At 33.8% G+C, this 12,575-nt stretch overlaps 1 protein-coding gene across 1 annotated transcript; it reads right to left on the reverse strand.

Moving 5' to 3' along the window:
• Window positions 1–399: 399 nt before the first annotated feature.
• On the reverse strand, window positions 400–8,631 carry LOC114718015 (uncharacterized). The gene is made up of 6 exons (XM_028903263.1): window positions 8,313–8,631; window positions 6,896–7,040; window positions 5,555–5,815; window positions 4,451–4,532; window positions 3,914–4,098; window positions 400–938 (listed from the first exon to the last, which is right to left on the reverse strand). Exons 1-6 carry the CDS (start codon window positions 8,534–8,536, stop codon window positions 669–671), a joined length of 1,167 nt encoding a protein of 388 aa, XP_028759096.1. The 5' UTR covers window positions 8,537–8,631; the 3' UTR covers window positions 400–668.
• Window positions 8,632–12,575: the final 3,944 nt, after the last annotated feature.

The following is a 12,575-nucleotide window of genomic DNA, read 5'->3' on the forward strand; positions in this document are numbered from 1 at the left end:
CTCATGAACTGGAAATTGTAAGTTAAGACAAAAAAATTTATGAAGAACAAGATTGGGTAACTGCAAGGCATACACACAGAGGAGAAGGGGTAATAATCAATGATATCCAGATCAGCATATTTTAATTATAATAATTCAATTCAGTGACAGTAATAAAGAATAGGTATTCAAACGACATGTTATTACAAGAAGCACCTCCAATCAAGCTCTCCCTTCATTTCCCCAACATTCCCTCAAACAGGACACTAAGAAATAAGACCGAAATTTATCCATGTCACGTTGCAAAATAATAATCCAGTCACTGGACCCGGCCCCACGAAATCTTCTCTGAGGGCATCACAGTTTCCCTAGTCTTGCCTGCGTACTACTAATACTGCAATACATTAAGCACACCAAGTATGCTCATGGCATCATCACAAACCATATTCACTCTCACATAACACCGAAACATCTTGTAATATTTATAACACTGAAACATCTTGTAATATTTACACCAAGTATGCTCATGGCATTATTTTGTTTGTTAAAAAAAAAAAAAGAAGTTGTAATGACATGTTGGACTCATCAACTTATAGCTGTCAGCCACAGAAAAGCTATGAAGTAATTCTCAGGTCAAAATATTTACACAAAAAAAAAAAAATTATTTTCACTTCTTACAGTGCATCAAGTCATCTACCTTGATGTTGCTCATTCGGGTTCGATTTAGCACTGTGCTTGCCAAGTTTTGTTAACATGTAAGCCAAGGCTACTTTTGCGCCAAGGCTAGAGTGACCTCGAGACAGGCAGATTGCACCCCCAACAAGCAGCAAACTATTGGCTACGAACTTTCCTGATGGCCTTTTAAATAGTGTCTTCTTACGAGACTCGTCCGTGACATGTTCATGGAGTATAGTAGGATGTGCACCATTGCTATGAATTGTGTCTAAGTGAGTTGGTACCTATGCAGAGAAGATTGTCAGCCGCAAAGTCTACTCAGAATTTTTTGGTCAACAATCAGGCAACACTTTCGGATGATAACAAATCACTTCTAATCAGTAATGGCTAGTTCAACTTCTCAACTGCATCTCAGTCAATAATTCACCATATATGAGATAAAATCCAGCTTTTAATTTTGCCAAAATAAATTGAATCAATATAATGGCTTTCGACAATACATTATATAACAATCTTCAACAAAATCAAAAGATGGTAACTTTTTTTGGATTTAGGAGCTGTAAGCCAGGGGAAGTAGGAAGAATTGCCCTAAATTAGCACATTTTAATAGAAGTTAAAACTACTAATTTGGTCCAACAGAGATATATTCATCGTCAGTTTAATACTTCATAGATTTAAAAATCACTTTAGATAGCAGATGATTTCTTTTAAACCACAGCATGCTTCCAAAGATTGTGCAAGTATCACTTGGCACCTCGAAAGGGTGAAATATAAAAATAAAAAAATAAAAAAAACAAACAAACAAACCTTTTGAGCACTGAAATGACATAGAAATAAACTGAAAATATAATCTCTCAAGGACAAAAATATGACTTTGATTATTAGGACTTTTGCGTAGAAATTAATATTTACTGTGCTGGAAACAGAACAAGAAAAGAATAATGTAATGATCCTGTAAAGATTAAGCTTCTCAATTTAATCCCTGAAAGATTACTCCACTCTCAATCTGTTTCCGCAACTTAGGATCCCATTTTGACCAAAATGGGAACCTTTTTTTTTTTTTTTTTTTGGGACAAACAAAGAAAGTAAAAGAAAACAAACAATTAGCCAGCGCCTGAAACAAGGTAAAAAGCATTTGGACGACTAAGGCTTTATACCAAATAAAAAGGGGAGTGATATTTTAAAGCTTAAATTAAAAGGTTTCATCAAGAATTGAATTGATAAAAGATTGTTCTTCCAAGGGCTAAATAAATTAGTCTAGTGAAAAATGAAATACAAATAATTCATGATTACCATAAAGTTGGGGGCATTACTAATACAACACCGAATATGAGTGGGAAGCAAATCTAGAGCTCATCTGCATTTGAATTGTGAGAAATCGGCATCTCTTATGGAAGAAAATATAGGCAGTCCAATGCATCAAGGATTGTAAAACGTAAATGTAAATATCGTTAAGGATTTAGAATCAATGTCGGAATTATTTTTAATTGAGAAAATTTTATGAGAATCGGGGTTAAGGATTTGTCAGGTTTGTTGAGAAATCAGCATCTTTTATTGAACAAAATATAATAGTCCAATGCAACAAGCAATGCAGAACGTAAAAGTAGAGTAGTGTTAAGGATTTAAAATCAATGTCAGGGTATAACTGAGAAGATTCCATCAATCAGGGATAAAAGTCAATACTTATGTCATTGGTTTCAAAAATTAAATCAAGACACTAAGATTGAACTAGTATTCTCATACTAATAAATCAAGAATTCTTAGCCAAGCTCTTTCTAGAGATTTTTTTTTTTTTTGGGGGGGGGGGGGGTGGTGATAAGCTCCTTCTAGAGTTTAGTTGCAACCAAAGTGCAATTCAAAGCAGCCAAAGAAATGGTACAAACAGATGTATAGGAGCCTTGAGAGAGAAGTGTACCATAATGAGCATCGCAAGGACCAACATTTTTTACTCATGATAAGAAACCAAAGATATTAAAATGCTAAAAGGGCTGAATCAAAGGAAAATAAAATCCAAATTAACCCAAAATGATTGGACCCCAATAGCAGAGACGAAGGCATCAAGCCTGCCAAAATTAATTGCTAACACAAACCAATGAACAGCAAATCTATAGTGCCGTGAGAAGTAATATCACGCAAACAAAAACCTAAGGTGATGTTTGGTTGGCAAAATTATGTTTGCTAAGAAAGCTCTTAGCTTCACTCATGACATTCAAATTTTGGGTCCTACTTCATTAAGGGCAGTGCTGCACTCTAAGGATTTAAGCATTCATAGTTAGTTTGTTTTATTTTCCGATGTATCCAGAAGAAGAAGAAGAGGAATGGAATCCTACACGATTCCCACACTTTGAGCAATTTTGATTGAAAGAAATACTCTATAAAGAAATCATAATCACCATATTTTAGCAATCATCATTCCTCCCAAAAATGAGAGGAATGATCATATTCCTGATCTCATATCCCAAAAATACCTCACCCCTCTCATCCTCCCTCTTCTACTATCGAGTCTTCCCCTCCGAGAAACGCTAACCCTCTCATCCACAATCTCCTACTCTCCTCCTCTGGCATCATCTACAAAGCTCCCCCAGCTCAGACTCAAATGCCAAAAACTCAATCCAGAAATCTTTACAAAGTTTCTTCTTTGATCAGGCTGCCAAATCTAAGACCTATCAGCTTTTACTGGTTTCTCCTTCAACTTTTGGCTGTTTTATTAGTTTTATTTTTACTAATTCTAGCAATGGTGAGATGAGGGATTTATGACTTTTGGCCGCAGAGAGGAGAGGGATTGAGGGCAAAGGACAAAGGAGGAAGTAGAAGGGTGGTTGTAGTGACAGTGGTGGCAACAACACTAGCGATAGAGATGGCAGTGATCAGCCTTCAATAGAGGAGGGCACTGCTAAGAAGGGAAGAGGAAGAAGAAATGGGAAGAAGGGAAAAGAAGGAAGGGGAAACAAAACTGTGTGAGGGCAATTCAGTCTTTTAATATCTTTTTTGGTATATGTCTTTAAAATTTTATTTTTATTTGACTAATTATAAGAAATAAATTTCTTTCCAGCACTGCTAATCCCAAACCAAACAAATTCATGGCAACCAATTCTATCGTCATCATTTCCAATAACCAAGTGGGCCATAGGGCTAGCATAACACCTCAAAGCAAATTACCCGTAAATACAATACAAGGCATCAACTTTGAAACACTAGAACTTTTACTTCAAAATATAACTCTCAATCACATGATTATAAGTGCACTAATAGCACTGACCTTCTGCATTAGGTTGGCTGAAGTGGTAACTGAACTTGATCGACTGGAATACCTGCGGAGTGCATCATCCATCTTGCACACGTAACTCCATATGCCCCTAGCAAAAGCCAGCTTTGCCAACTCCGTATTCAAACCAGCATCTTCTTGATGGAACATCGTGATTTCACAGGCATTTCTACCAGGTACTGTACTTAAATAGATACTAGTCATATAACAGTCTCTTTATATCTAAAACTCACTCACTCAGTAATCCGTATTACACTGTTGAGAAACAATCAAATTTAAGTAAAAATGGAGTTCAAGTACTGATGAATGAGAGCAAGCTTTTCAATGTAAATATATAAATAGGTTGTCATGATATCCATTTCAACTCAGTATAATTTTCTCAAAATAACAAGCCATGCTAATTTGGAAGATTTTCACATTTTTCTTTCCTTAGGATCAAAAAATAACTTTTGAATGGAAATAATAAAAGAGGCTGGTCTTCATCAGCCAGATCTGGAAATATTTAAGCAAACAAACCAGCCACTAGCCTACCTTTTCTAATTCGCCAGCCAGATCTGAAAAATTTAACCCGTACATATTTTCTGTGATATGGTGCCAAAGGATGCTGACATTCCTAAAAAGAATCATAACCAGAAATGGGAGAAAAAAGTTATTTGAAAAATGAGCCAGAACAAATTGAGCAAAATCAACAGCATAGAGAGAGAGGAGGAGAGAGAGGCACCAGTTCCTCAGGCATCCCACAGATACATTAAAAAAGACTCTTACAATTACAATATTTTTCAACAATATTTATTATTGACTTTCAACTTAATCTGTCACCGTATTGTGCATGTAAGTTCTCACTAGAAAATGGAGCAACTTGAAGATAGAAACGTGCCACCATCAGAAGAAAGTACCTTTTCTCCAAACAAACCAAGATTTTTCTTTCTTTTTTTCCCACGGAGGGGGGGGGGGGAGTGTGTGGCTCGTGCATGGTCACAGAATTTAAATGCCATCATGTTGCAGGGCAAAAGAATAGAGAAAACTAAATTTATGATAAGGGATTATAACTCTGCAAGTTAATAAGACTATCTTTATTATTCATTTTATCAGTCCCATACAGGTATATGTTGGGGGACCAGTTTTATCTTCGCAGATCTAGTCCTTCTCTGAATCTTGTTTGCATCTGTAATTGGCTCTGAGTTATTGTGTCTGAGTGTATATGAGGATGTTATTTGAGGGCATTGGTATCTACGTGCAGGGTGAGGATAGTCTGATAGATCTTGTTGCTGTTGCGATTTTCCTTGTGTAAGTGGCAGGTTTACCTCCACTGTCAGAAGTATTTCGCATTTTCACAGAAGATCCTCTGCTGTGCGTCTGAGTATTGGTGCATGAGATGATAGTGGATTCCTATCATAATCTCTAATATCTTGATCAACAAATAACTTTACTATTTAACTTATTGTTACCTACTCCTATCAAAGTTTGTGGTCATATGATATGACATCAAAAAGGCAATTTTTTTATTTAAGGGTTTTTTTTTGGGGGGGGGGGGGGAATTGTAGCTGTAACGATTCCATATAATTTGCCATATATGAATTAATCACGAGCATCTGCAGCATAATGTGACAAGGCAGACATGATTAGGTGCATTACCTTTATAAAACAGTAGAATGTTTTATCCCTTCCCTCCCACAATTTCCAAGCCAGCACATATTCTCTGGGGCTCAAAAGAGGAAACTTTTTTATCGTACGGCCAACTTCAATACCACTAGATTTATCCACCTGCAGTTGCTCATGCTCAACCACAGTCTTATCCCACTTCTTTCTGTAATCACTGTCCAAGTAGAACTCCCTTAGCACCTCAGGTGAAACCTCATCAAATACAGTCATGCTCAAGTACTTCAGAGGACCATCCTGCAACATTAATGCAATAATAACTATACCATAGCATAAAATCTGAAAGACAGTGTTCTACAACTAGAAGGTATATAACATCTGTGTAGATATTACTCAATTAGAAGTTATGAGATGAAAGGATCACAATTGCAAAAAGCAAAAAGAATAGGATGTAACGTCCTGACAACTTAACCACTAATTATGAATTAATTCTGTCAACAAGAATAAACATATAACGACTTTGTTCCATGGTGTGTAAAGGAGAGAATCAGCTAAAAAAAATCGGGGGAATTGCAGTCAGGTCTCAAGGAAGGGATTTAATTACCCTGAAGCCCATTGACAACTGAGGAGCATATAATGACAAATCCGAGTGTAAGAAATGACAACTGGTTTATGCTGCTCACTTGTCGTTGAAACTTTTTAGTAATTAAATCTTTCCTTAGGACCTCATAGTAATTCTCCCAAAAAAATTTCTTTGCAAAGAACTCTTACAGTTCTGAATTGCATAATATTCGAGTAGGAGGAGTGAAATAAATAGATTATAGCATCCTCAATTAGATGAGGAAGATAGGCTGAGATCCTAGTGATAGGCCCAGATTCTGCGAAATTCAAAAAGATACAAATTCAAATAATAATAATGATAAAACAGAATAACACTCCTAGATACTAGCTTGCATCTGAAATTTAAATTTCAAACTAATGCTAATTAGGGCCCAAGGCCCAATTCTGCTTTAGCTGCCAACACTTTCTTTTTTTCTTTACTACCCTCCCTAGCCTGAACATACCAATTACTAAGCTACTAATGAAACATATTGGAAGATCAGAGGATGAGAGGCAGAGCAAATGCAAGGGCGGCTGACAGTGGTTTCATTCTAAATTTGTGTTATCCAGCCTGTACGTTGTGAGTGTTGGAGAAAAAAGTAGGACCTCGTTAGTTGTTTTACTTAGCATATGCTAATTATAACATTATTAACTTCAGACCAACAGACACACAAAATTCGTAAAATCAACATGATACTGTCATTACAATTTACAAAGTGAGCGTGCACTAAGATTGATTCATGAGTCCACTAAAATTGAATTACTTGACATCAATACCTTTGGCTTACAGCATTTTGCATAGTAGGACAGATTCTTGTTGCTTTTATCTATGACAGCTTCCCACTTATCATTTTCATGGAACAACTCATCCAAGTTTTCCATTAAAAACTTCAAATCTGCATCTGTCACAAATTCTGATATTCTGCAAAACAAAACTTCCAGGATGACTAACCATTCAAGATACATCCATGAATAACAGAAAAACCAAAACTCTGATAAAAATTAAAATCCAATGCTGATAACTCAGAAGTTGAGGGAAAAAATTGACAATGAAGAATTCCCATCCAATGTTCCTCACAGAACTAAAATTGAATATCATTCCCAACTCAATAAGCAGTTCTAGATGAAAAGGAAGGATGCGAGTTAATAAGAAAGTTGTTTTTCTCTTGGTTGACCATGTGAAATTGCTCAACTTTCCATCTACCTCTCGAAGTTTCTCAAAATAATAATAGCTGGTGTAGTATATCTTATCACTTGGGGGACAACCATCTGGTGTGTTGTGCAGTAAGGCACTAGGCTAATTTACTTTTTTCTTGTCAATTACTTTTCTGTTCTCTTCAATTCTCTTACCTACCCAGACCTGTTACTTCAGCGGAAATTATTGAATAAAAACACTTTCCTTTGAAAACCACCATCCCTACTCCCATGGATTGCCCTAGAAAGCTAGAACCCAAAAACTTTCAACCCGCCAATTTTCTACCATCAATCAATCCAAGAAAATCAAATGTTAGTTTATCAACTCTTAAATCTTCTTGCTGCTTACACTAATAAAATTCCATTTCATATGAGAAAATTAAATTTGGTAGAGTTGATCACAAATCGGTGTTTCCCTTCACGTGTGTAGTGATAGAAACACAAGGCATATTTGCAGAAAAAGGAAGTTATCTTGAAGAAAGTAAAGCAAACTTACATAAGTTAAAAATGTGTGTAAAATTGAAGAGTAAGTTCACCTGATAATACATATCGTTTACATATGTATAGACTTTCTTTAACTGATTAACTGATTGGAGTAAAGTTACGCTTATTCTTTCAGGTCAAAATGTTAAATAATGACCGCTATTGGCCGATTATAAGCACATTCTAGCCTCAGAATATCTAAATAAAAATGTTATTAAGCAGTAAGACCAGATAGATTTTACATCTATCAGCAGACATCAATAAAGCGTTAACCTTCTCCCCTTGTTAGGCCATGTATGTTTCAAACCTATTTTCCAAGAAAGCCGTGAATTCCAACATAAACTGATAGAAAAGAGACTCCCCAGGGCAAGAAAACACCAATTCAATACAGGCAGCAGCAGCACATGGATTTAGGAAACTCAACTGCGAAACAATACTATTTTCTGATAGTGCACATGACACAAGCTAGAAACTTGAACAAAAGAACAAACAAGAGTAGTCACGTGAACGACTCTACCTGCTCCTGGAATTCATTGGGCGGAAAGAATCTGAAACCAAAACGGATTTGGATGGAGAACAATAGGCCAAGAAAAACCTACTAAACTGCCAAAGCATCAATAAAATAAACAGCACAATAAGCGTTGCCCAGCCACCATAGAGGTTTTCCCGGGAAAGTTCTTCGGATGATGCCTTCCATACACTCATCACCGTCGTTACGATGGTGTCAACGACAATCATCATTCTAAATTTGTCCACTGCTCGGAATCTTCTCTCTCTCTCAGACTGGCTATCCGAGAGATATATCCGATGAGTGCTTGTAGTCTTGCACTGTACTCCTCAAATCGATTTCTTTTCTTCCCTTTTTTTTTAAATAAAATCAATCGATTTATTTCTTCTGGGGCAATTATCGCCTGGTTCTTTTCTTTCCGGATAGCAATTTTTTGGACGTCAATTCAGAATAAAAATTTGAAGTTTTTTACTTTTTTTCCCTTTTTATTGTGGTCTAGAAAATGTCGCTGAAATTGTGAATGATATACGTTCCATATAACATAACGGATATTGCTGACTTTGAATTTTATAAAGTTAAATTAAATGCGATTTACATAAAAGGAGAAAAATTTTAAAGGCAAATTTGTGTTGTTCTCGAAGTTTTCCACCGAATATAATTGACGTTTTTGACTTTTAATTGGTATCCTTTTCGGTTCTAAATATATGACTCATTTTGTAGTGTTATTTTTAAGAAAGAAAAATTAATTTGTTAGTCCTTGTAGAGAGAGAAAAGAGAGAGTGAGTGAGAATGGAAGGGGATCAAGGAAGGGAGAGTAGGGATTGTGCGCGGGAAAGACTGGCCAGCAAGCAAGACGATGACAATGGAGGGAGAACATCGAATAATAGTTTTGGCGTAAAGGAGACTGGAGGGAGGAAGGAGAGAAGTTGAGGAAGGAGACGAGCCATATCAACCCGTCTAGTTAAATTAACAATGTTGCCAACGGAAAGACTCCCATCATAACTCAACAAACAATAAGAACTATTTTGACTAATTCGAATAATTTAAAGAAATTTGTTAAAGTTAATTATTTGTAATAAATAGATATTATATTTTTAAAATTATTCTTCAACTTGTATATAATAATTGAAAAAGAAAATATCTAAAGCCAAGACACTATCTTTTGTTACCGATAAGGTTAAGAAAAGGGTGCAAGGATGGTAGAGGAATTTTCTCTTAGACCTTGTTCGGTGAGTTAGATGTACAAACAAAAACAACTCAATCATTAATAGGGTTGGGTCTAGTAATAGAGATAATATTTCACAATATAACAAATCAAACTTTAAATTTTCACTAAAAAAAGTGTTTATATTTAGTACTCGACAGGTGTCTCTAATTAAAATGCGTTTTAAAATGCGTTTAATAGGAGAATACATGTGCCTAGGAATTTTGAAAAGCTAGTAAGAGGTGTCTTCCAAGATGCCAAATGTGAATCTTGCTAATGACAAGAAACCAACATGGCGCCCTCTTCTTTGCCAATAAAATCAAAAGTTTAAAATGAAATGTTTTCAATTCAATTGAAATAAGACTATTACTTCATAGGGACTCGAATGTTATGATCAAACAATTATAGGGAGAACATTGTTAGTGTTGATTAATAATGTATCCCTATTTTATAATATATTTTTACATATAATTAAGAGATTTTATAACATTTAAAAAGTTTAAAATGTAAAAGATACTCATATTTTAATTTAAAAAAATTATATAAATTAATTGCTTAAAAGTGTATTTTTATTATATTTTTATAATTTCTCTTTTGAAAGGTATCTTTGCTTTGATTCCAGGAAATATTCTGTCAAGCAAAACATGAACCCTGTGAAAACTAGATTTGTGACAGCCACTTGACATTGAAAGAGAATTTTCCAATTATCTAATTGGAAATTATCCAAAATATCTATCTAAAATATCTCTTATCTTCCACTATAAATTAAAGAGCTTGAATGATTAATTTTTTTTTAGATAATTCCCTTATCGTATTTTGAATTTGAATAATATTTTATTCATATATCCATTATTCAGTTAATTTTTCAAATATCCACATTATCATTTTTATCTTTTTTCTAAACCCTAACTCCAATTCATCCCACCACCATATCTTTATTCAAATTTGAAATATTATCCTTTTATCCAATGTCATTTAAATTCGAAAGTTTTTTTCACTTTAGTTGCCATGAAGATCACACCAAATCAAGAGAATTCAAATTCAAAGTTCTATCAAAATTACAATATAAAAGAAGATAACAGATTAAGCTAGAAGTCTCAAGGGTTTCCTCATCTAACTAGGACATATTCAAAAGTTTTGAAAGGAGATCAAAGGAGCCTTGGAGAAGCAATGAAGCCATCTACACTAGCAGACACTTGGCTTCCTCTTTTGTCCAGTTGTTTCACTATCTTCTTTTCATTATTTTTTTTTTATCATTATGGTGTCACCTAACCATATGTGTGGCTAGTCCTCTTTATTTCTAAGAACAAGATGACGTGACTTAAGTTTCTGTTTATATTAGGGGGTTTGTTGGTTTTCATATTTCAATCCACTAGGATGTTGTTTTTATAAATTTTCTAGGTTAGGATTTTGATTTCTTTTGTGAACTGATATTTGATTTGTATTTTTAGTTGAACAATTATATTTTGAAGCTTTTAATAAATATATTTTTAGTTTCCTCATGATTTTATAAGTGTTTATTTTTATATATTTTTATTTGATTTGTACAAGTAGTTCACGCTCTAAGGTTTTGGATAGATAACTCTTCTCAAGAAACAAGATATAATTGTTTAATTAAATTCACAAGTTAAGTAGTATTTTAAATGATTAATTGAAAAATGATTATATACTACTCCTTCCATTCCTTATTATAAGAGACAAATAACCAAATTACGTTGATAAAAAAAACAGTTAAAATTAGTTGAGGACAATTAATGTATAAAAAGTAAAATATATTTTTTCAACAATGCCCCCATTAATAAGGAGAGAGAGTATGAGAGAGAACAATTAAATTATTAAAAGATAGAGAAGTGGGAGGGAGGGAGAGTATGAGTTAGAGACAAAATAAATAGGGGTAAAATAGGAAATTAATACAAAAAAATAGAGACAACTTTTAAGTGTCTCTTATATATAGGAACATGCCATAAGCATCAAATGTATCTTATAATAAGGAACGGAGGGAGTAGCTCTTTAGGTATAATTATTAATTAATTAAGGATGACTTAGATGTTATTTAAGGTTTTTTCTTTTGACTTAATAATTGTTTTTATACAAACTCCTCATCCTTTTAAACCATGATAGCCACTCATCAATGTTCTCAACAAGTGCATCATTCTTGTTAAGTTTTTGTTCCTTTTGCTTTCTTTTAATCATTGTTATTTTCCTTTTATTTTTCTTAATTTATTTTCCTAAAAAATCAATCAATTTTCTTTCCTACTCCTTCCATCTCTGCATCACTTTTTTTAAAAAAAAAATTAAAAAGGTTTTCAAAATTTTAACAAAACTCCTCATAGAAAAAAACACCCTAGATTGATATCTATACTATATGGGGTTAATTTAGTTAATTAATTTGAGAACTTACATGACAGGTGATCAATTGCCTATTTAAACTAGCTTATAGTTCATATTACAATTTTTGTATCTTGGATTAACCACCCCCTCATTTAAATGATGTGGAGATTGACGAGGAACCTGGACCTCATGACTTGGTTGGTTTTTAGTTCAGTATTACCTCTAGTTCTTAATATAAGACATTATTTGATTTTTATTTTGATCTTAAATATAAAACTCTAATTCATGTTGTCTCTTATATTTATCCTTTTTTTTTTCCAAAATAGCCATTCTAATAATGGCATGTCTAACTAATACACTTGATTAGTAAGAATATTTTAAGAAAGATAACACCTCATTACTACAAATAACTAACTTAACTTATTTTCTTAATCTACTCAAATTAATCAACTAGCTAAATATAGGATTGGAGGTAGTATTATTCAAAAAAATAAGGAAAAAAATTAATCTTTTAATCTTTGTAATTTCAACATATATTGAATCAGGTCCTTGTAATTCTTTTTTATTCCAATTCTGAATGTTTGGCCACTTACGTGTGGCGATCCTTCTCTTACATTCATGAAATTTGCATAACAGTGCCGCATCACCTGTGTCAGCTCAAAGACCAACATACATAATTGGGAAAACATAAATGAGTAGGGGGAAAAAAAATCTAGAAAGACCCGATTCAAGATTTG

Source organism: Neltuma alba, unplaced genomic scaffold, assembly GCF_004799145.2.
Source record: "Neltuma alba isolate B1F8T4 unplaced genomic scaffold, ASM479914v2 tig00011790_pilon, whole genome shotgun sequence".
NCBI lineage: Eukaryota > Viridiplantae > Streptophyta > Magnoliopsida > Fabales > Fabaceae > Neltuma > Neltuma alba.

What these genes read in the sequence shown, in the direction of transcription:
- LOC114718015 (XM_028903263.1), bottom strand. Translation starts at nt 8,536, where the DNA reads ATGATGATTGTCGTTGACACCATCGTAACGACGGTGATGAGTGTATGG. An exon ending in TGGCTGGCGAATTAGAAAAG is followed by an intron (nt 4,099 to 4,450) that starts GTAGGCTAGTGG and finishes ATTTAAGTACAG; the next exon opens with TACCTGGTAGAAATGCCTGT. An exon ending in CAGCCAACCTAATGCAGAAG is followed by an intron (nt 939 to 3,913) that starts GTCAGTGCTATT and finishes TTCTCTGCATAG; the next exon opens with GTACCAACTCACTTAGACAC.